At 41.2% G+C, this 25400-nt stretch overlaps 3 protein-coding genes across 4 annotated transcripts; 2 read left to right on the top strand and 1 right to left on the bottom strand.

Annotated features, from left to right (window-relative positions):
- The first annotated feature begins 1449 nt into the window (after positions 1-1449).
- Positions 1450-4269, top strand: sp7 (Sp7 transcription factor). Of its 2 annotated transcripts, none has more exons than XM_070901907.1 (2): positions 1450-1470; positions 2923-4269. In XM_070901907.1, exons 1-2 carry the CDS (start codon positions 1450-1452, stop codon positions 4267-4269), a joined length of 1368 nt encoding a protein of 455 aa, XP_070758008.1. The 2 variants fall into 2 exon arrangements, with proteins under 2 accessions (XP_070758008.1, XP_070758007.1); XM_070901906.1 differs by having other exon boundaries at positions 1450-1485.
- Positions 4270-12576: 8307 nt separating this feature from the next.
- On the top strand, positions 12577-18331 carry tarbp2 (TAR (HIV) RNA binding protein 2). The gene is given in 7 exon segments (XM_070901915.1): positions 12577-12703; positions 14659-15040; positions 15182-15244; positions 15404-15521; positions 15841-15968; positions 16253-16448; positions 17473-18331. Coding segments are annotated over 7 exon segments (1098 nt in total). The 5' UTR covers positions 12577-12650; the 3' UTR covers positions 17631-18331.
- Positions 18332-19529: 1198 nt separating this feature from the next.
- tespa1 (thymocyte expressed, positive selection associated 1) lies at positions 19530-22710 on the bottom strand. Its single transcript, XM_070903222.1, has 4 exons — positions 22491-22710; positions 21160-22334; positions 20566-20644; positions 19530-19973 (listed from the first exon to the last, which is right to left on the bottom strand). Exons 1-4 carry the CDS (start codon positions 22708-22710, stop codon positions 19882-19884), a joined length of 1566 nt encoding a protein of 521 aa, XP_070759323.1. The 3' UTR covers positions 19530-19881.
- Positions 22711-25400: the final 2690 nt, after the last annotated feature.

The raw sequence follows: 25400 nt of genomic DNA, 5'->3' as shown, positions 1-25400 counted from the left end.
CTATGCTTTTGTCTCCTTCATGTGTTCATTGTGACACTAGTGTTACACTTTATGGGAACAAAGTTGTTGGAGTATTTTATGACAAAATTCCTAATGTAACTTACATATACTTGCTTATTCCTGCTATGATGTGTATGAATATTTGATATGGTAAATATATGCAATACAAAGCTGTGTCAGCTTTGTTGGGTTTGTCACACTGCCTTGTTGAATGTGATTATTCTGTATTTAAGACAAATAAAAGCAAAATAATTCTCTGGAGTATTTGAAAGTTTTATAATGAATCAATATGGAGTAATGATCCTTGTCATGATTTTAAAATGGTTTACAGTAAGTTTAACAGGCAAAGAGACCTCGACCATGAGCTTACATGCATGCAGCAGTTTGAAGACAACATTTTAAATTGGTAAGTCAGCTAAATAGGGTCGACACAGATTTTCATATTTTCCACTGAAAGATTTTTATCCCAGATTCGAAAATCAATAATGACAGAAAGTTATCTAAACGATTCAGACATACCACTTTGGCAAGACTTTATATTTTTTACAATTTCAAACTTCCTTTCATTCCTTCCTCTTGTTTTTGTTTTTTATCAAACGTCTCACTTGAGGAAACAATCTCTGCGAGTCTTTCCCTCCTCGTGAATCCGCCGTTTGAATTCATTTAATTTGATGTGATAATCTCTTCTTTATTTTATTTAATGACTCGATGCTTTTCTTCTTCGCTCGTCTCTGTAGCCCGGTCTCTTTAACCATCACAGTTAATGTCTAAAAAGGCAGTTAACTGCATTTAAGAATATTGGAAACAGAGAGAGGGTTGAAACCAGAATAATAAAATCTCGGATGGAAACCACAGACTCGGTCAGCTTAATTTTGTTTTTGATTTATGTGGCGCAGTCCGAGGCTACATGCTCTTTTGTTATTCTTCCCCTCTCAGAGGAAAAAACGGGACAGAGCTTCACTTCTTATTCACAGTAACGTGTCTAGTTGCATGAATGTAATTTACTGCATTATCTTTGCGGAGAGATCCTGCGAGATAATTCTCTGCAAGATGATGTCTTCTCCCTCAGACTCCACTGGACTAATCCCGGTGGAAAAAATAATGCCAGTGAAATTGAAATAATGTCCACACGGTGATTGATGAGTAACCCATTCATGCATTTATCTTGAAAAATGATTCGACACTCTCCGTTTTGGGGGGGTGGGGGTGGTGGGGGGGTGGGACGTCCTCTTTCTATCCACCAATCTCCGTCCACTCTCCTCCATCTCTGCGTTTTTATTGCCTCTCAGCGAGTCTTCAAAGAGCCCAGAGCCTGTAATTAGGGGGCGGGCTCCCCGCGCCTCAAAACACTTCCCCGCGTTAGAGCCCAACTTCTCCCAAACTGTCCCGGGACTCAGAGCTGCGCTTCTCTCGCTCCCCTCAGCTTCCTTAGGATTTTGTTTCTCAGGGATGGCCGCATCTATTCTGGAGGTAGGGAATGTAATTGTAAGTAGACTTTTTCCTTCTTCTTTTGTCTTTCATACAACCTCAACTATTTATGATGTGAATGATGTTGACAGCCCAGCTAGAGTTTATATTAAAGTTGAAGTGAGGATTGAATGTGTTTGACATCTGAAGAATAATATATGGCTATGAGAATATAAATCTGTAACAGGATAACAGGGTGTTTAAAATTATAATGTCCATTAATGAAGAAAGGTCTTAATGGTGATTTAAATCAACTTAACGGTGAGCCATGAAAGTTTACTCACATCTTAACCTCTGTTCATCACAAGCCGAGGATTTACATCTCCTCTGGGTATATTATTCCTATATGCAAGAGCAAACAGACAACTATAATTGTAAAAATAACACACAGCCATGAGGAGCTGTACAGCTGTCAGTTAGATGGAGCAAGACGTTAAGAGGACAGCAGGCACTGTAGAAGTAATACAAGACTGTGATGAAACATTGTTATATATATATATATAACCTGAAAACTGGGCTGACCTCAGGGCTTGTTGGAAGAGAGGGAGATAACCACTAATCACCTTTGAATGGAGAGTCAGTCTGAATGGAAAGACTTAAGTTAGGATAATATTTGAGCCAAAGTTTTAGGCTATAGGATTAATAAGAGATGTGTTACATCTGGACAGAAAAAGACAACTTCACAGCATATTTATTCCCCGTAGGATGATCAAAATAGACTCATAACGATACCACAGCAGGTAACATGCAACGTCAGTTAACACTGTAAAGTTCTGTGGGAATATTGTAGGAATATAACAGTGATTTTTCATTAGTTATATCCATGTGTACAGTGTGTGGTCACGACAGAAATACACACCTCTGATATGTTGTTCTAGTGTTAGTTACCTGCCACATGGGGAAGGGAAATACTAGAAAAGGTATTACATGAATAATGTATTCATGTAAAGTGAAGTTTCAGGCAGATATACAAGATAATTTGTTCATTTCTAAAGTGGAAAATTGTATTTTCTAAAAGAGCTGATGATGATTCTGTGTTTATGACATGTACATACAAATCTGTAATATGCTTGTCTGCTGTAAGTGAGAGACAGTTACAGTTAACAGTACAGCGCCTATACATGGTATGTTTCTGTATGTAGGAGACTGTGAAGACAAAACTTTACAGCAAATATGAACGCAAAATTAAGAATAACTTGTAGATGTTGGTTTAAGTAGAACAAAAGAGCGAGGGAGTTCCTCCTCTGCTGAGCGGAGCAGAACCTATACGAGCATAAACATTCACTGCTTGAAATTGCCCTGACCACTTTGAAAACGGAGAGAGCAGGAAAAGCCAGCGGTGGCAGTCAGACATAAGTTTTTTATTAGAGTTGACACTGACAGAAGCAGCAGCAGCAAGCAGCCATTTCCTGCAGACAGACAGTCTCATTTTCTCCCCTGTCTCCTCCTCCCCAGGAAGACGCACGCTATGGCTCCAGTCCTCTGGCTATGTTAACTGCTACCTGTAACAAGTTTGGCAGCACAAGCCCCATCAGGGATTCGGCTACACCCGGTAAGACCGGCAGCACCACTCCAATAAAGAAGTCCTACACAATGACCTCTGACCTTCAGACAGCTAAGAACGGGCGGACCGCAGACGGCAGTGGCCTGGCGGACTCCTACACTGGCTCCTTCACCACAGCTGGAGGAGGAGGCGGCGGGCTGCTTACCCCCACTGGAAGCCCCCCTCCTTCAGCCGGAGGCTACACTACAGAATATAACCCTTTCTCCCACTCCTTCCAGACCTCCGTCTCCCAGGACCCGTCTCTTTTAGTGTCCAAGGCCCACGCTACGGCTGACTGCCTCACCAGTGTCTACACCTCGCTGGATATGACACACCCCTATGGCTCCTGGTATAAAGCCGGCATCCACCCTGGCATTACTGCTGCTCCAGCTAATGCCACATCGTCCTGGTGGGATGTCCACCCCAACTCCAACTGGCTGTCAGCAACCCAGCCCCAGGCGGACGGAGGTCTCCAGGCCTCCCTTCAGCCTGTAGCACCCCAGGCCTCCCTTAGCCCACAGCTGCCCAGTTACAGCACCGACTTTACATCCCTCAACCCAGCTCCTTACCCTTCTGTGGGACTGGGCTCCTCCTCACACCTCCTCCAGCCCTCCCAGCACATGCTGCCCCAGGACATGTACAAGCCCAAGCCTGTGCCAAGCGCAGGGCTGATCGAGAGTCCCATGGGCCTAAAGCCTGCTAGGGGATCAGGGGGCTACAGTGGAGGGGGTGCGCCCACCAGGTCGTCATGTGACTGCCCCAACTGCCAGGAGCTGGAGAGGCTGGGGGCCTCGGCTGCATCGCTGAGGAAGAAGCCGGTCCACAGCTGCCACATCCCAGGCTGTGGGAAGGTCTACGGCAAGGCCTCCCACCTCAAAGCCCACCTGCGTTGGCACACCGGCGAGCGGCCCTTTGTTTGTAACTGGCTGTTCTGCGGGAAGCGCTTCACCCGCTCGGATGAACTGGAGAGACACGTGCGCACCCACACGCGGGAGAAGAAGTTCACCTGTCTACTGTGCAACAAGCGTTTCACACGCAGCGACCACCTCTCGAAGCACCAGAAGACCCATGCGGATTCTGCAATGCAGGGGAAAGCTGTAGCTGTGGAGGGAGACGCAGATCCTCGGAGTGAGGAGACCACAGAGCTCAACACCAGCGCTGTACCCACCAATCCTGTCACTGACCAAATCACCAACGGAGATGAGAAGACTGGCACACCTAATGGAGTGGAGAACAGCAGTGGACTGTTGGAGATCTAACTTCATTATGTCTTCTATTTAGTACTGTTTTGAGACATGGTGGGTTTGTTTTTTATGGTGACAAATTCACCTTTTAAATAAAAAAAGACAGTATTTTGTTTCAAGACATACAAAGGATATCAGACCATGTTCGAAAAGACTTGATATGATAAGTGACTGAGCATGTTGCAGGTAGCAATCACTTCATTTTCTCTGGACCACACACACACACACACGCAAATATGAGCAAGCCTGCAAACATAAACCAACGAACAAATGTATGCAGACAGACACAAATACACACATGAACCAAGCCACAAATATAACATGCACATGTCCACATACACAAGCACATATAATGCATCTATGCATGCACGCACACACACAGAAGTATGCCTGCACACACACACATACAAGTAAACACGCTCATGCACACATTTTGTAGCCTATAGACATTTTCGGCTTTTCAAATGAGAGAAACCACTGGGGAAATTTAATCTGCAAAAGCAGAAGGAAAAGAGCTCTGAAGCCGCAAAAGGAAAGTCGTTTTAGAAGGAGACTTATGGTTAGGACGATGGAGTTGATGGAGCATTGCATGCCTAAAGAAAAATCTGATTTACAGCTGTACTTATTCATTATTCTTGAAACAATCAATGGACAGTCTTACTTACTGCTTCTTGTTGCCAAAGACATTTTGATGTAAAAGGTTTTGCATTTCACTTTTGTTTGCTGTTTGCTTCTTGTCTATGTCTAATTTAATTTCATATTTACATAAATAATCTAATTTATGTCTTAAATTATACACATGGAAGATTATCTTGCACCCTGCAGGAAATATAATGCCTGAAATAACGCAAGATGGTTGAAGCTGGCCAAAAAAGAAAAGAAAATGCATTAAATTAAGATTTTTTTTTTCTTATTTATTAGTTATAATGTGGAGTTTGGGGCTATGTTTTTAAAGATTTATTTATAGATCTTGAACTTAGATGTGCGTGTAAACTTTTTCTATATAATCTTTTAATTGTGAAGTCTTCCACACCTGGCAAAGTAATGATTAATAAGGGCTTCTCCTTGTTTGTACATACTATATATTTACAACAGTATATAGATATTGTTAGGTGTGTTATTTTTGTACTTTTTTTAATGTATTTTCTATATTTTATGTAACTTTACACGCGGAAAAAGATCTCCTAAGAAACCTAAACATTAGAGCTTAATTTGTTGCTCATGGTAGTATTGAACTGCCACTGTTTGCTGATTTTGTTGTGAAATGAGTGTATAAGATACTGTAAATAGTGATGAAGCATTAAACCTCGTAAAGGTTAACATGTTGTAAAGGTTGTGGTATGGAATCATGACAATTTTGGTGCTTTTAAAAGTAAAGAAATTTCAAAAGCATTTTCTTCGCTGGTTATTTGTACACAAAGGTGTTTTAAAATACAAAAAAAAAAAAAAGCAGACATTCCTTGAGCATGAAAGTTCACTCCTCCACACTTCATCCCCTCCCCTCCTCACTCACTGTCGTTCTTTTCATATCTTACTCTATTTCCACCTCACCATGGCCAACCAAATACTTTCATTATCTTTTGCAGCACAAACAAAGCAGTCTACTGAAGTGGAGTCTTAACTCCACACAATGACCCCCTTTCAGGGAGCCACTGTAGTTACACTCTGGACAATTACTCCACTCTCCAGCTTGAGAGGGGTAATTACTGAGAGCGATGCTCCAGCAGAGTCAGTAGAGAGGAGAAGAGAGGATTAGGACAGGGGAGCTGTGGTTGTATTGTTTATTGAAGGAGGCGGTCAAACAAAGGACCCCAATTAAGGCAGGATGCAGGACGAAAGACGTGATGTGGAGATACGAATGCAGAGGAGAAGCTGGGCTGACCATCAACTATATTTTACAGTCAGTCAAAAATCTCCAATTTGAGACCGTGCTGCTACTGCAGATGACATTTCTTGCGTTTGTGCCAAAACTAAAGTCACAACAAGAGGCACTTGTGTGTCTTTCAGTCCAGTTTTCTGTCAGGTCATTCAGGCTATATTGCAGACTAATAAAAATACTTGAGGTGGGTGGACTCTGCATTAAAGAGAGAGAGCCTCAGGAAAGACTAAATCAAGCCTACAACAGATGTGTTGTGGAGTATAACAGCGCCAGACAAAGAATTATGCAAAGAGTGCATCTTTATAACATGTTCATGACCATAGTTGCTAACAGGTGATGGTTGAAATACATGATTAGCATGTAAAACAATTTCAGATATATGTTCCTTCTCCCCATCATCTTTCTCTACGATACTATTTTACCAGTCCTAAGAATAAAAAATAAAAAAAAGATAACATTTTTTTAATATAAAAGTAAGGGGCTTCATCACAGAGGTGAAGACCTGTGCAGCTGGAACCCCCCTGAAGCAACTGACTCTCCTGTTGTAACATTTACACTTCCCAGGCTGCATGGTTCCAATTTAGGGCTTCTAATGAGCTGTAGTTGAGGTCAATTTATATAAAATGTCCCGGGGCCGACTCTGTCATCAGGGACCGACATGTTTATGGTGGTCTGAAGTGGGCGCACGGTCGAGTCCACAACATAAAAGGCAAACAGGGGGAATGGGGTATGGGTAGGGTGTGTCAGGCCAGCGGGGGAGGGTGGGGAGGGGTGAAGAAGACGGTCAGTGGCTTTTAAAACCTCTGCTGCTACTGGTATTTTCTGCCTTTTTTAAAATACACTCCCTCAGCAGTGGTGGTGGCATACTGTAGCCTTAACTTTATTTTTACTTCTTTTATTTAGAAAGCCAGGAAACATTAAGTGTTGCTTCAAATAAGGCCATAAAAAGGAAAAATATACATGGAGTGACACATGGGGGCAAAGGAAGAAGCAGGACAATCTGTTCCATATGGTTTGCCCACTCGTGCCCCTGTACTCCGTTTACAGAGTCAAATCATTGCAACACACACGGGCTTGTTAGGAATAAAAAGGTTATTCCAGAGGATACCAGACACACCTGTTAAAGCCATCATACAGACCATTTCCGACCCAACTAACACGAAGAAGCAATTTAAAAACATTCACTCAAGCAGTGTTTAGTTTAGCCATAAGACTTGATGAGCTACATAAACTTTTGCTTAATGAATTACTCCAGGGAGTCTCCGCTTTCTGAGACTCCCAGCTGTTTAAAATGAGAGAACAACTCATCATGATGTGTTGAACAAAATGCTAATGACTCTCCTTTTCCTGTTATTATCTGGTCCTAACTGAATAGTCAAGTAAAACAATGGACTGTGCTCTGACATAGCCACAGGCACTAAACCCTACCCATGAGTGCAGGGCGGGAGGGGTTTTTGTGGGAGGCATAAAGCAGGACAAAAGCACAGGTGTCTGCAGGTGTGAGTGGGTCTCTGTGACCGAGCTGGGGGGAAAGGGAAAAGAATGTCAGCACGCCCAGAGGCGCAGCAGTCAGGCCATAAGTAAAAACAAGATAAGGCTTTTCTGCAAAGGGGAAAAGTAAACTGACCTGAGTGAACCATAACATGACCTGAAGAGCAGAAGAGGTCAGGCTGAATGAAACTGGGACTAAAGAGGAAAACAGATAATAGAGGGCAAGAGGTAAAAAGGTCATTCTATCCTGCAGATGTACTTTATGTCTGAGCTTATCATTCTTAGCCATCATTTACATTTGTCAGGAATGGAAACGGCACCATGTTACATAGCAGCACAATAGACACGTCTCTGTGATTAAGCGCTTTTCTTCATTTATGCCGTAAACTCAGTGCACACTGTAGCAACATGCCTTTGAGTCCAGCTGATGCAACAGTCGTGCATCTTGCAGCACTCCATCCTATCACTCGTCACCAAACCATTATTACCTTGGTGACGGAGGTTAGACCACCCTCTCACTTTCGACAAAACAAACAGCTGTCCTGTGTGCCTCGCATCACCAAACTTGTGGAGCGCTTTTCATAATTCCAACTCCAACCATACAATGTACGCAGCCTTTTCTAGCCTAAAAATGCCTTTAAAGTTTAAAGGGAGTCCTCCCTTACTGCCCAACGCACCAAATGCGGCACTAAATGAGGCCATTTTGTTTATAGGAACTGTGGGAGGGTTGTGGGTGACTCTGTGCCCCTTTAAAAAGATAATATGCTTCCCATTTAATGGCCTCCGGATGACAAATTGCTTCCAGGGGAAAATTAAGTTAAGAAAATTGCATGTGTGACACGTAAAGACATATCCACTCTACTTAAGATGTTTGACATCCATAATTCAATTATACGCAGCAGTAGGTGCAGTTAGGATTTTTTTTTTTAATAACCACATTTGCCCATAAGGCATGAATAAAGTACACGCTTTGGCTCTTTATCAGTGATCACAAGTATTTCTTATCATGTAACATTAATGTACTAATAATGAGAAATGATTCATTTAACATACAGATTTCAGATTTAAGGTCACTTAAGGGGATCTATAGTGAGGGCACATACGTAAAGTAAAGCTGGTATGGTTTACTTTTTCATTGACAAGAGGAAAAGCTCTATATCTCTTGGAGATGGTTGGAAAAACACTTATTATAACCATATATCCTTACAAATAGCTAAAGCGCCCATAAACTGTTCTTTCCTTTTGAAAATGCGTACTATCTTGATGGTATTCTGACTGACATACAGCCCAAACCATTCTTGTTTGCTTTTTTTTTTTTTTTTTTTTTTTTTTTAGGTTCAAGCCACTAAATGCTTCCCTTGGAACATTTTAAGTGAAGGGATTTAAGAGAGACAGTGCAGAAAAAGGGGTGGTGGATATGTAAAAACACAAAATCCTCAGGAGAAAAGGTAGAGAAAACACAATCAGAAAGACCTGCCACTAAAAGTACAGCAGTAAGTGAGAAAAGAGAATGCAGCCAAACAGCAAATGAATCTGGATTTGGATCAACTGAAGAAGGAAAAAGAGTCAGGGGGGAAGGAGGGAGAAGAGAGAGAGACAGTAAGACAGACAGAGAGAAAGAGAGCGAGAGAGAGTCAAAATGCAGAAAAAGAACTGAGTGATTTGGGTTGGAAGCGGGAGCAGGGAGCCAGGGTTGGCAGGGTTTTGGTGGAGGAGTGTGGTGGTTCAGAAGTCCTCCAGCGCGAGGCGCCAGTGTGTCCGGCGGGGGCCCTGACCATGAGCTGCCTCACCCCCCCAGAGCCACGGCCACAAACCCCCTCTCCCCCTTCACCACCAGCACCGCCACCCATCCAACCCAAAACCCACTGGCAGGCAGCGCTTCACTGAAGCTGCTGCTGCTGCTGCATGTTTATTTAATATTCTGAAGAAATTGAAATATCTTTGTGGGTTAACACACATACATACACAATTACATATCACTCACCCGCACACACACACATCCATACACGCACACATACATTCACACACATCACCACCACAAAATATAAATAAATAAAGTAGAGTAATAACGTTCTCTTGATCTGTGGCCAAGAATAGAGTTGGAGAAAATCTTTTTCAAATGGTGTTTTCAGAAGCGTAGAGGGAGGAGCGTGAATGTCTGACACTGCATGTTGCCTGAGCAGGCAGCATGTCTCAGACTGACTCCCACAGAGGAGAGAGAGCAAAGTGGTTGACAAACAAGAAGTGGTTCCCATGTGACAGGAATAGAGTACGTCTGAAAAGTAAATAGGACCAAATATTTAAATTTGCCGGTAGAGTTAAATGTTGGTTCCATCATACGTGGATTCTATAAAAAAAACTGAGCTTTTCACATGTTAAGCAATTTAGCAACTCTGAGTGTGTGGTCTGCGAATGAGAACATGTATATGAGGTGTTTGTGAAGTGTTAAATGAACGAATGTGCATGCCAGCCTCTTTCTGTGTGTGTGTGTGTGTGTGTGTGTGTGTGTGTGTGTGTGTGTGTGTGTGTGTGTGTGTGTGCGTGTGTGTGTTCATGCATGAGCGGACACACGCGCACATCCATGAAGAGTCTCTGATCATTACAAAGCAATTCCTTCAGACAGAAATCCTTTAAACAGCCTCGGTTTTGGGCTTCATGCTATCCCCCTTCTGTCTCCTCTCTCCTCAACAGCCACCAACCACTGCTGCTGCCAAAAATAACACGGGAGCGCCACTCGAACCCGCGCCTCACCACAGCACAGCTTGGGATCAAAACACACACAAAAAAGGAAACACATCATATTGTGGAAGGAGGGGAAAAAGAGCATTCATACAGCTCCATGCTTGAAGATATCTACTGATGATTTTGGCAACCAAAGAACCACACATACTGATGCACCAGGCCAAGACAGGGGGAAAGGAAAGTGTGTTTGTGTCTTCGTGTGCATACATTTTGGATGTACTGTAACTGCTGTAAGACGGTATTCATTTCTGATCTCATTCAGTCAGTGATTTAACCACAAGCTCAATAAAAACACTTACATTATCACGTTATACGTCAATAAATTAGGGCTTTCAACTGACAAATGAAGGCCCAGCGAACAATCAAATTAACGCTGAAAGTATGAGTAATGAGCAGGAGGGGTATACTCTGGTCACAGATAAATCATGGTGCTTTGATTGTAGGTTTGGGAGTTCAAATGGGAGACAACTTCACTCATTGTCATGGCAAAGTTCACTTTGTGTTGCACTTGGCAAAATGTGCTTATCTACACTGATGCCAGTGAATGAAGCCATCAGAGTCCAAGCTGTATTTCAACAGTGGCCAGCAGGGGTTTTTACGAGCAAACCATCGTGGGATTAATTGTCGAGCCACAGAAATAAAGGAGATGATGGAAAGGTGGAAAATCCACTGAAATATTTTATGGAAGTGCTGCTATATTAGTTGGAGCAGGAGGTTCTGAAGTTGTGGGTCCAAAGGATTTTAAGGGTCTGTACGGCTCCTCTGGGTATTCACAGAGGCAAAGGGATCCAAACTAAGCAAAGAAACTCCACTTTAATTAGAGTTGTCGGCCTGTAGTCTTATTCTATAACTAACTGCATTACCATCTCCACACACAACACACTTACTAAAGGGTAAAGTTTGGTCATGCCATGTGGGTAGACCTATCATCTTTTCAACCGCTTGTTACCTGTATATTCTTATTTCATTGTGTTGTATTTTGTTTTTACACTGTGTTGCACCACTTTGATTTGTAATTGACTGATTTTATTTAATTGTAGTGCTGAGATATCTTGATCTGAATTTCCCCATGTAAAGCACCTTGTACCTTTGTTTTGAAAGGTGATAAAGTTTGTTGTTATTATTTATTATCCTTTTGAGTGGATGCACAAAAATTAGTCTGAGTCCAAACCCAAATTTTTACCTTTGGGAAGGTCAGTCTATCAAACTAGTGAAATTTCCCGCGAATCCGTGTTGGTCTATATTGGAGATAACAGGTGCCAGGCAAACCAAGGCCCCAAAGTACCAAGAAAGCCCCGGCAGAGAGCCTTGTCAGACGGGCAGATCAGTGAATGACTGTCGCCCTCTTCTGGTTCCTTTTGGTCATAACAGATTATTGCACAGAGGGCCAGAATGCATTTAAAGTTGTCAAGCAAAACAAATGCTCTCTCGATAATGACTTGCTCACACGCAGAACAAAACGAGGCAGAAACAACTAACATTCACTCAGGTAAACTTGATAGTGGCACTTAACTACTTTCTGTAACTTTTTTTTATCAACTGCAGTTGTGTTGACAGGTTGACAGTTTAATGATTTAAACTAGCTGCAAACAAACAACACTCATGAAGTACGTTTCTTTGTGTTTAATGCAACAGTCCCCGCACTAACGTAAATCGTGTTAACACCGTGAAAGGGAGACCAAAATAAGTAGACCTTATCCGTTTGGTCCTGTCTTATGGTTATATAAGTTTATTTTACTGTGCTAGCTAGGTACGTGCATTATATCTTTATTTAGTTGTACTTAATGCACAATTTAAATGAACGATTTCTACTTTTGATTAAATATGTTTACACGTGTGTGACAGTGGTACTTTTTTTTCACCGCTGCAAACTAAAGTTCCCAGTCAGTTTAATGGAAGTGACTATGCACCTGTTACCTGTTTCTGCTGTTGTTATGAAACAACCGTCCATGAGGTCGCTGCACATAAATACCTGAATATTTGAACAGTTTTACTCGCACACTTTTCCTCGCGTCGGTGTTTTCCGGTGTTCAAAACGAACCAACCGAAGGAGTCTACGGACCAATCAGAATCCGAGTTTCGCGGGAATCCGTCATACGTCATATTTGTGCTCCAAAAGTGTTTCGCTGCATCTGTCGGAGCGATAGGGGGCTTCGTATGCTCTTCACATGTCGTTGCTTCATCGTCTGTCTGGGGGAAATACCGTCAAATGAAAGCAAGTGTCTGTTTTGGTGGGGGGGTTGACCATCCGAAACCGATCGGGTCTGTCTGCGTGAAATAGGGAATGAACGACGAGACAGCATCGGACAGCTGGAAGAGAAACTCCGGGTGCTCCAGGTGAGGCTGCACTGAAGCTAAGCTAGCATAGCACAGTGGGCCAGTCTGATAATTACATCCTTTTATTAATTGATTTAGCTTTGTTATGTCCGCCACAACAAAGCTAATTCTGGCTAACACACCAACGTTGTGTTTGTAAACGTTTCTCCGATAGCTTAAAAATATGGTGCCGAATGTGTGACGGAAAGAGATTCAACTGCCAACCTTAGTTTAGTGTCACTGATTAAACTTACATCTAGACATGTATGACTCGTGTTGGTTTCACTTTCAGCTGTGTATTTACTGATTTGCTGGTTGGACCCAGAGACCTGCACATGTGATTATCAGAATCAGAAATACTTTATTGATCCCAGGGGGGGACATTTTACAGTACTGGTGCTCCCATTCAAGATTCAAGCAGCATAAATTTAAAAATAAAAGTATGTACAAAATATAAAAATAAGAAATAGAGAATAAAAAATATACACGTTTACAATATTTAAGTGAAAAATAAAAGTTAAAAATATATACAGCAGGAATGTATATCTAAATGTATGTCTAAATATCTCTCTCTCTCTCTATATACATATATATATATATACATATATACATATATATATATATATATATATATATATATATATATATATATACATATATATATATATATATATATATATATATATATATATATATATAGGTATTGCACAGGCATTTAGGTATTGCACAGTAATTTGAGAATAAGTAATAGTGAGGTAGTATATTTAGAATATTTCCAGTCTGTGTCTGACACTCAGAGGGAGGAGTTGAACAGTTTGATGGCCACAGGCAGGAATGATTTCCTGTGGCGCTCAGTTGTACATTTGGGAGGAATGAGTCTCCCACTGAAGCTGCTCTTTTGCCTGACCAGTACGTCATGGAGAGGATGTGAAACATTGTCCAAGATGGCCCGCAGCTTGGACAGCATCCTCCTCTCTGACACCACTGTCAGAGAGTCCAGCTCCACCCCAACAACGTCACTGGCCTTGTGGATCAGTTTGTTGAGTCTGTTGTAGTCCGCCACCCTCAGCTTGCTGCCCCAGCATGCAACAGCAAAGAGGAATAAGGCATATAAGTTACAGCAATATGAATAAACTTTATTGATATGTCACTTCATAACACTTTGCAAACAGTGCACTCAGTCCTTTTATAGTGAACACGCACAAACTTTAAGCAGTAAGCTGTTGATGATTATACTTTATTAGGTACACTTAGCTAAAACTATTGCTGTTATTTAGCACACCCTCAATGATATAAATGGGGTGGACAAAACAATGGAAACACCTGTCAGTGTAACACAGTACAATTCAACAACACCTCAAACTGCAGCCTCCAAAATTATCACACAGTTAAATCAACACCTCTCTATAACGGATTCAACAAAAACTGAACATTTTAACCTTCGTAAAGGTAGGCTTTATTGCAGGATTATTATATAGATGGCATTAGTTTTAGCTAGGGTACCCAATAAACTGGCTCAGTGTATGTGCTACCATGCAGGTCTGACTGCACATACATTGCATCCTCCGGGGGGTTGCATTTGTAGGTGTTTCTATGGAGTTTTTTTCTAATAGGATTGTTTTTCAATATGTTCTTATATACTTTAGTTATTTGTATGAATTCAATAATCCTACTTGAAAAATTATAATTGGTGTGAGTTCATCTAACATCGGTTGACATGTTATGTAGTCATGCTGATAGTTTTTTATTTAGAGTTACTACCCTTTAATCGACCCTTTAATCAGGCTAAACTGAGTTCAGGAGGTCAAAGAATGTAAAAAAGGTTATCAAGCAAACAAAAAGACAAGAACACATTTGTTATGCAAATAGCTGTAAAATATTTCTTGAAAGGAATGAATGACACAACTTTCTAAAGCCCTTTTGAATGAATCAGCAGTTGCTTAGCAGTCCTCATGCTGGGTTTTTCTTTTGTTTAGTATTGAGCAAATGCTGGCTGTGAATCCCGGAAAGACGCCCATCAGTCTGCTGCAGGAGTATGGAACGCGGATAGGCAAGACCCCAGTGTATGACCTGCTGAAGGCCGAGGGACAGGCCCACCAGCCCAACTTCACATTCCGCGTCTCCGTTGGAGAGATCAGCTGCACCGGCCAAGGGCCCAGCAAGAAGGCAGCCAAGCACAAAGCAGCCGAGGCTGCTCTGAAGATGCTCAAGGGAGGCCTTGGAGGTCCCGCTGGAGTTGGTGTTGGAGTAGACGGGTTTATCGAGGTTGACGTGTCTACTGATGGAGACAGGTCAGTTTCTTCGTTTTAATTTCTTTACACTGGCTCTGAAGTTAAAATGATTCATAGGAAGCCACATGTAGAGCCAGACGTCATCAGCTGATGCTCTTCATATCTAATTTCTTGTCAAAGCATTGAACAAATGTGAGCTAGAGGTCTGTGTGGTTTCATTACTTCCTCTTCTGTGTTTGTTTTATCTCGTCTTCTGTACAGCTCCCAGTCAGAGATGAAGACCTCAGGCAGTTCTCAGCAGTCTGAATGTAACCCTGTAGGAGCTCTGCAGGTGAATAAACAAAGAGAACTGCTTTAGTTTAAGGTTTTATTTTGCTGTTTGACTGTCAACTAATAAACGCTTCGTTTAGTCTGTCTTTTCTAGTTTTGTGTTATTAACAACATCTGAGTTTATAGTTGCATGCCTTTTGTTTGTGTACTTCTTTGCCAGGAATTGGTGGTGCAAAAAGGATGGCGTTTGCCAGAGTACACAGTCACCCAGGAGTCTGGTCCAGCACACCGCAAAGAGTTCACCATGACCTGCAGAGTCGAGAGATTTGTCGAAATCGGTAAAATGCATAATATTTCATTCTTGGAGATTGTGCCGTGTGCACTCTTTGTGATATGTAGATTTTTTTTTTAACATGCCACATGTACACTGTCCTCATACATACCATGAAGAGCAGTGATGAAACATTTCATTTAACAATAGCAAGAGCATTGACAGGTCTCTGACACAGCTTAAAGTTGCCTCTAATATGTAGATCAAGCTATCTAAATTAAACCTTATTGCTTATTGAAGTATTACTGAATTAATATCATCACCAATCTGTAGTCCTTACTTGTTCAACATTACTTGGCATTACTCAGTCTCCTGTTCCTGTCCAGGGAGTGGAACCTCCAAGAAGCTAGCCAAGAGAAACGCAGCAGCTAAGATGTTATCACGTATACATGATGTCCCCGTAGACCTGAGGACCAGCAACGACGCTGACACAGAAGAGGACACGTTCACGATGGTGAGAAACAAACAGAAACACCCTTTGTCCGTGCAATAGTTCACCAGTTGACAAAGCTTAGCGTGTTAAATTATTCAGCACATTACAGGAAAGGATGCACAACACTGCATAACATGTAACTAAAACCTAAGTGCCTTCTACATCCTCAATTATGTTCCTTTGATATCATGCAAATATTGTAATTTCATTACATAGTGCTTAATAATGTCTGCCATTTCCAGTTGTTGGCAGATAATGACAGTGTTTATTGACTGCTATGAACTTCATCTCCCCTGCACACACAGCACATGGGGAGCAGAGCTGAGTCGGGCAAAAGCAAAGGCTTCAGCTGCACTTGGGACTCTCTGCGTAACTCTGCTGGAGAGAAGATCCTCCAGCTCCGCAGCCACCCTCTGAGCATGCCCTCTGACTCCAACTTCTGCTCTTTGCTGAGCGACCTGTCTGCGGAGCAGCGCTTTGATGTCAGCTACCTGGATCTAGGTGAGTTCACAAAACATTAGAATAAATTACATAATAAATTACAACTTCATTCAGTTCTGCCTCTGACTACAGCGGGAGCTTGAGAGGAGTTTAACACTGAAAGGTTAAAAATAGATGTGGAGCCAATGGACATCTCTGGCTACATGAGTACAGAGCTGCACTTTAGTTAGGATGTAGATATAATGAACGAGTTGAGTTTACACTGCATATGTTTTGTTTGGTGTTGGAAGCCTCTTACTGCTTTCACAGCCGGTTTACACCATCTCTAAAAGCTGATACTTTCTCAGCCTTATTGGTACATTTTGACGGCTGCATACCACAAAAAAAAAATGGCATGCTTTATGTGGTTACTGGTACAGTCATCAGATATGGAGGAAGTTTCCCGAAGCTGCATGTCATCACTGTTTTGTGCTGGAGAACAGCTTTATATGTGGACAGCACTGTACAGATTGACCAGAACTTTAAGTTGACAGGTTTATGTGTGGCACATTGTGACTGGCTGAATGTAGGCTGGTGGTTATACAGTATACACACGTATTAAACCTTTTGATTGTTAACTGTCATTAGTTTACCTTCTACACAGAATATGAATAATCAAATGATAATAAATATGTTAATTTGTATGTAAATATTCAATCAAATACTTACTTACTTCAAATTAATAGAATAGGACCGTAACTGAAGTATAGCTGGTATCTGGGTTATTTTATAAATGTAGTTACTGACACATTTATGGCAAGAGTGAGGATGAAAAAAGGTCATAACTGTCAGATTCATCATCAGATTTATAATGGGGACGATATCTGTCTGTGAAATGCCCCTGAACTTTACTGTAGTGGAGGATGAGAAACGTCATCGTCTACGTCGAGAAGGATGTCTTTAACCTTCCAGAGATGTTTCCAGACAGCAAAAATAGTGAAATTATCTGTTTTATAGTCAAACATCTTGCTGAATTTTACTTTTTGAAGGAAACAACAAACAACATGAAATTAATGTTAAAAAGCCCTTTCTTTCTTGTTTTTAGAGGAGCGCAGTCTGAGTGGCTTGTGCCAGTGTCTAGTGGAGCTGTCCACGCAGCCAATCACGGTGTGCCACGGCTTCGCTCCGAGCATAGACACCGCTCGAGCCAACGCAGCCCACAATGCACTGCAGTACCTCAAAATCATGGCTGGAGGGAAGTGATGTCATCTTCCTCCTCACAGACTCGAACTCGCCGCTACACAGTCAGGATACATTTCCACTGTGGACGAAGGATGCACTTTTGTGATGAGTTCAAATAACGTGAATTACCTCAAATTTGGAAATAGAGACTTTTTCTGTCCCCAAATTAACCCCTGGAGCCGTGTAATGGTCGATTTCTTATTGTTGCCAACGAAGATTTAGTTGCCCAAGAACTCATGTACCCCTCTCCTTGACATTTTGCATATTTGTCAAAATTTATTTTAAAATGCATTTTCAGTCTTTGCCCGCCACGAATCTGTGCACAGCACTGTATTTCCCCCAAAAGCTAAAGTCTTTATCTTTATCTGAAATCATAAATGGTGCTCTTGCAGTGAGTTCTCAAATAACTGCAGACAAATTGTAATGCAACAAAAACTGCAAAAGGTCAAAGGGGATTGTAGAAATTGGGCTATAGAATTGCCAATTGTTGGTGCTTCGTTTATTCCCCGTTCACATGGATGAACGTAAGAAAAATACTTCCAGCCATGTGCCGAAACGTGGAGAGAAAAGGACTCAATCGATATCAGAGGATAATTATTTTAAAACACTGCCCTGTTTTCAGATGACCTTGTGTGAGTATTGAAAATGTGGTTTTTGTTGTACATTAATTTGAACCCTAAAAACTCAAAGCTGTTCGTCTCTGTGATGTTCTTAAAGATTACAGTCAGTTGAAAATCACCATGTTATCTTTGTTTAACATTATGAACTCAAATTAGGTTTAAAATGTTGGAAATTAACCCTTTCTAATCATGTTGCTCTTTGGCATTCCCCGAAGTAGAAATTGTGAGAAGGATCAGATGACTGAATGATATGAATTGTCCTTGTAATGTGTGCAGTTTTGCCCCTTTGTAGACTTCCTTGCAAGGATTGGGCTCATATTTATGGCTTTCAGAGCATTTTATGAACTCTCAACATGATCCTCAGAGGTTTTATGAACACAAAGCGAGAAAGTACTCAAGCTGTGTGTTTTGAATTGTGCAGATGATTAAAAAATACTCTGCAACATTGAAATTAAATTTAAAATCTATGTTTTGGTCCCATTTACTCCTGAATGTGCATTGTAAAGTGTTATCACTGCTTTAAAATTTGCCATATTTTCTATTACTTCATTCTGTCTTTGCGTGAGGATAAGTTAGGATAAGTTTTTGATTGAGGACAAAGTACTGCGAGTCTTCTGATGAAGAATTGTTCTCGTTAAAATCAAGCTAAAACCTTACTTTTGACTTTCAGTATCATAGGCCAGACTAACAAAGCTACAACATATGTGGAGTTTAAATTTTATACATTAATTATTATCATTATACCCAATAGTGTTTCATTTAAATTTAAGTTTTTTTTCTGTCAAAGTGGCGATAAATCCTGTAATATTTGAAAATTGATGGTGGTGGTTTTCCACATTATGTTGTGTGTTTTGGTGTAAGGATTCATTACCACCTAGCTTACTGCGATTGCATATCGGTTGATGCAGTATGCCTTGCATTCGGCTGACATAAGCATTGAAAATTGGAAACCCTTTGCACTACTTGAAAAGACAATGTCCTTTGCAGGCTGACCATGTTTTTGTTCATCTATTCCCACTAGTTTACAGCACAGTGTGTTTGATGTAACGTTGACCTGATTCTCTGAAAAGGCAGATCTGCATATTATTTTTTCTGATTACTGAAATAAGGAACTAAACTGCGGGTTTTTAGTGGATTTCAGGTGCTTACACCATCTACATCAATGCTGACATCGATACATTTGCAATAGACTTCTTTGTTGTGGTAGTTGAAAAGGTGGCCCAGTTTTAGAAAAACAATGAACTAAAGTGTGAGCTCCATGTGAAATCGACTTTGTTTCCAATAAAACATTTTTGTACTGTTGTCGTTTTAACTTCCTGATTGAATTACCATTTTAATAAAACATCCACACAGTATTTCATCAGGACCTTTGAACAGTTTTATGTTTACTTATTTACAATATTCTGTATTCAGTACAAGCACTTGGGTGAAACTTCTATGCTTTGCACATCTGGAACTTTTCTTATTGGGAAAAAAAGTTTTTTCAGTGTAGCGCCTCTGAAAGTTTCACATGTGACCAATCCTCTGACAGAGCCATGGCATCTTAATCTTCTGGGCCTGTTTGACTGGAGGCTCTTGCTTGGAAGCTCTTTCCAAATCAGCCCAGGTGAGAGAAAAGTGCTTCTTTGAATGTTGTTTACATGGGTTCTCTGTTATCTGCTATGTGTGTTTGATGAGGGGCTGACTTCTTCGTCTGCGTAGCCGCTGCTGTCTGACTGCATGCTATCGCCCCGGACCACTTCACCTACACAAGGACACAACACACAGTCAGGCAACAACTCCATGCAATGTATGCCACTGCACAGATGCAGCTGCAATCTGACCTGAATAGACACACAAGGCACATACAGTATGTTCTTCGTGACAAATACACCTGCACAATGACCTTTTTACACGTATACTCTCACACACATCCCTTTCTACATAAATTTGACTAAACTACGTAATTCCTCCCATGTCTAACCTCAACACAAGACCTACAGTGAGCCCGAAGTAAAATATTCAAGTTTAGCCGGACTTGTTTTTTTTACATACACAAATTTGTTCATGCATGTCTAGAAACGTCCTTGTGTTGTCCAGCATTCTGGTCACAGCGTTGACTGACAACACCTTTTTCTAACCGTGTAAAACCAGTGAATGCTGTGTTTGTTGTGAATGGGGTTCAGCAATTTGGTAACCACACAAACTGCCACTCAGTGTATTAGAAACAGCTATTTTTAAAGTCTTGCTCCTGTAAAATGACTGCTGTGCAGCAAAGCAACACTTGTACCTACTGCCTTTGACCTGTGTTCATGCAAAAAAAAACATCACACAAATAAAATACAAATATACTTTACCTTTGTATTGGTGTTTTTTGGAGAATGGGGAGGTTGTTCTTGTAGATTGACCAAAATCTTCCTCTCCCGCACTGTGAACCTACGGAGACAAAAGGTATGAAGTATATATTATATACTGTATGTCTGCGTTGACTCTTGTATAATTAGGAAACAATAACACGAAGAAATTATACACCATTAGGACTGAACAATGTTTTGTTTCCTCGTCAACATCACAACGCACACTTGTGCACAGTCACATAGGAAGCTATGTAATAATATAGACTACCATATTTAATCCCATTTTCTGATAGAATATCAGCGATTCGGTGGTATCAGTTGTTTATTTTTCTTTTCTAATCTTAAAGACAAACCCAGCCAGAACCAAACAGCATCCACTGAATGAACCCTTTCATCATGTTTCTTGAACCCATTTACGGAAGAGGCATCTTCTTTTAGAGTAAGTTTGTAATTAGTCTCTCTCATTTACTCTCATATTTGTTTCCTATTTTCTGTAAAACCAACCAAATCATTGCTTATGTGATTAGTTCTTTCCAAATGGAGCTACACAATTTGAATACTACACATACATTCTCTGGGGAAAAACTACCGTACCTCCTCCAGCTCAAAGGAGTTAACCTGTTTCAGGTTACTGGAGACGCTCCCCGGGCCCTGATGTGTTAGTGGATTCAGGTACTGGCTTTTCCCCTCATTAAATGACTCCTCACATGTCTGGACAGGTGGGACAGTTGAAGTATGACTGGAATCTGGTGCCTTGAAGGAACAGGGAGACACGTCGTCCCCATCCCAGCCGGTCACAGTGATGCAGAACTGGGTGTAGCTTCCGCCGGAGGCCAGGACAGGAAGTGATCTGGATGCATCTAGCTGTCTGGCTTCCCCTGAAGAGGCCACATCAGGCTCAGAGATATCAGTTTGTATAGGGGGTTTATGTGATCCAGGACAGGGTCTATCTATGCGTTCTGTCTCAGAGGAGGTAGGAGTGTTTGTTTTTGGACTATGTGTGTCTTGACAGCAGAAAGGCGCCTGGTGTACACTCTCGACTATCTGGGGGCAGATTAGATCATACGTAACCTTGACGACTGGTTTCAGATCAGCAGCCCTTGTATCACTTTGAGTTGAACAGGGGTCCAGGTCTGGCTGACATGAAAGAAACCGATGATCAGTTTCTATCACAGTTTCTCCTGATAAAGATGACGCTAAAGATGCTCTTACACTCTGAGTCCTGCTGTCAAGGTCTGCTGCTTTGACATCAGCGCTATCTGTTTGTTTACTGCACCGCATCTCCTTATGACAGATTTCATTTCCATTGTGAAGAGTGTCAGTGTCCAACACGGTCTGCTGTGTTTGCTCCTCTTTCCCACTGTTACAGGATTTATCATCATCCGTGACCAGCCTAACATCCACAACTGAATTACTCCTATTATATTCCCCCAAATCCAGTTTCTTGGTAGCCCCGGCTAGGACTATATCCACAACATCAGGGAGGCTGGACCTTTTCCTGGGCGAGGACTGTGGAGAGGTGGAGTCTGACCCACGTGGAGAGCCCGTGTAGAGACACATCTTGGAGACGGTGTCCTTCAGCCTCTCCACCGGGGAGCGTGGCTCGCTGCGGACGCTGCTCCTGAAGCGTTCGATCCTCTCCACGGGAGACGAGGAGAAGGTGAACTCTGGTGTGGCAAGTTTCTGGAGAGGAGTGCGGGACACGTGAGAGTAGAGGGAGTAGAAAGCGTTGGCCATTGCTGTGAGCACTTGCACTTGTCTGAAACGACCTGTGGAAAGAATGAAATGTTAATTAATAAAAGTAATATGGATATCATACATACATCCCAGAATTATTTCACCTTATCACGCATCAAACTATATTACACAATTCACATGACAAAGAAAACCTTCAGCAGAGTGATTTAATAACTCCATAGTCTTACTAGCAAGAGAGAGGCTGGGGTCTTCCTCTCGTATCCGCCGAAGCTGTGAGTCCAGGAAAAGGCGGAAGTTGATGCCCTGAGCCATGGAGGGGAAGGTGAAGAAGCGAGGAGGGATGCGAATGGTGACCTGTGGCTCATCGCAGCCGAAACCCAGCTCGTACAGCGTCTCCTCTGCATCCTCCGAACACAACTGCAGGACCTCCGATACACTGGTTTGCATGTGAGAGAAAAGGAGAGATAAAGGATGTTAAAGCCCTTTTGAGGCAAATTTGTGATTTGATTAAGAGAGGTACAAAGTCCTTTAATGAAAGATTGGACAAATGAAATCAATAAAGAAAAAAGGATGAATAGAATAAGAACAGTGTGTATTATTAAGGTAAAAAACAAGCCAGAAAAATGAAACCTTCAGACCTACAGAATAATAAACCTTAAGAAGTGTCGAAGCCTCACCTCGATGTAGTTTTACAGGTGGAGGAGGAGAGGCAGCTGGAGGCCATGCTGTGGCCCAAGTTCAGTGATGGCAGACATAGAGCCTGACGAGGGGTACTATAGACAAGACATGTGAAAAGTTAAAATGCGTATGACCTACGAATCAGATGTGGAAGAAACACATAGTAATCTTAAGTATCAATCTTAATAAGAACACAAAACCTATAGTTATGTTAGTCAGCTGATGAGCAAACATAAAGCCTCGCTGATTTACATTAACACAAGGAAGAGGTCGGCCACTGACCTGCAGGAGGGTCTGCTGTGGCCTTGTTTGGTGGATGTATATCCTGCAAAGCTTCATGGTCAGAGAGTGAGGAGAAGAAGAAAAATAACAACAGTCCATTTATAGTATTGATTTAGTAAATGCAGAAAGTCACATTTCTTCAAATATTCTTTCAAAACTAAAGAAGCGTCCATATAATGTAACATATCTCAGTCTACAATCTCATTTACACCTCTGAATCATTTCAATAGAAACAGGCTCCGTGTGCAGGGGTGTAACCACCAGACTCTGCTGAATTTAAGTGAGGAAACGTGAGAAAACTCAAAGGCAGTTCATCTCTCTCCTAAATGAATTGTGTTCTTGTGCTGAAAACAGGAAATACAGAATGGCCTCTGTCAGTTTAATGATTAAAGCAACGTGGATTCATATTAACTAATATTCACTAGCACAACATTCTTTGTTTCTTATATAAGATCACAGTTGCTACTCACCCGGCTGCAGATTTAATTTCTCCACCATTTAACACAGAAGCTGAAACACAGACAAAGAAAAATATGATATGCATCTGAATGTCTGTTTCACAGTTTATTTGCAAACCTGTGACCATACAAATATGTGTCTATGTGTCAGCGTTCCCCTCATGAAATCTGGATTAACATCAAATCACTTCCAGGCGTACACTCATCATCACTTTGTGCCTAATCGTGACATACTGAAGTAATGAACTCGTACTGTATCTGGATGTCAAGGTAAACTGATACAGAGGGTGTAATGTTAGAGATATTTTTTTTATTTTTATCAAAAGACATATCTTAAACTTAAAAGCAATGAAATTAAAGGCTTTATGAAATGCTTTACTCTGCTGTTACACCCATGTTACACATAATTTGATGTTCTGACAATGACAATTATATGACTTTCTTTTCTGCTGTAACTACTGTATGTGTAGACCTAATGAGGCTGTATATGTGTAAGTGTAGTTACAATTCTTTTATGAATTAAAACAAAGAAAGAACTTCCTCCCCTACACTTCCCCTTCTCAAAGAATATCCTTAGCAGTCTCTGTGCATCATTGTCACCACTATTATAAATAAAACAAACGTAAGCCTGTTAAACATTCATTCAATTCCCTACAAGGACATTTCCTTTGTGTGTGTGTGTGTGTGTGTGTGTGTGTGTGTGTGTGTGTGTGCTTACCATCAGCACCAAGACTCAGCTCATCATCAAAGTTGTTGGCTTTCAGCACAGACTCTGAAGAAAAGACCCACAGTCAATGATTTGAGCCATTTCATATGTAGTTGCACATTATATCTTGATATGATATGATTATATCAGATATGATACATTTAAGGCACTTGTATTTCCATTTCATGCTAGTCCACCACAATTCAGAGGGAAATATTGTACTTTTTACACAGCTTTATTTACTTGTTGCTTTAGAGATTAAGATTTTACATACAATGGTCTTATCAAATATGATGCACTGTTATAGGTGAAACTACTCAACAGTATATAAGAAGAATTAGCTCTGATACTAATGCTACTAATAATCCGATACTATAATGTACAATAGTACATAACATAACACTCACAGGGGCCATCTATTCTGAATTATAGTACTTTTGCTTTTAATACATACATTTTGCTGATAATACTTACATACTTTTACTCAAGTGACATTTTCAATGCACATCACTGTAATGGAGTATTTTCATACTGCAGTAATGCTACTTTTACTATAGTAAAGGATTTGGATACTTCCTCCACCACTGCTGGTGTGTATGGACAGGGTTTGAGACAAAAGAAAAGTGTTTTTTCTTTTTCAGTTTTACACGTTTGAGTCAATTTGCATTTACTACATGCAAAGTAAATAAATATGCGAAGTGCATCGCAGTAAATGTCACGGCTTCATTTCAGTTCATACTCACCAAAACTCCATTGACCGGCGTTTCCTGAGCAGGCCTGCGACCTGTATTATATCCCAATATTTAATGCATAAATACACACACACACACACACACACACACACACACACACATATCCAGTCTGTGTCATTTGCATGCTTCTATCAAATAAGTGATTGCATTTGCATAGATAGCCTCATCTGGAGAACGGCAGCAGCCTAACTACAGAGCATGCTTAGATCTACTCCCTAATCAGCTCTCAACAGGCTGCTGAAGTCTGCCAACTTCCTCTTG

Source organism: Enoplosus armatus, chromosome 3 (assembly GCF_043641665.1).
Source record: "Enoplosus armatus isolate fEnoArm2 chromosome 3, fEnoArm2.hap1, whole genome shotgun sequence".
Taxonomy (NCBI): Eukaryota; Metazoa; Chordata; class Actinopteri; order Centrarchiformes; family Enoplosidae; genus Enoplosus; species Enoplosus armatus.
This window is presented reverse-complemented; position numbering and strand designations above follow the sequence as displayed.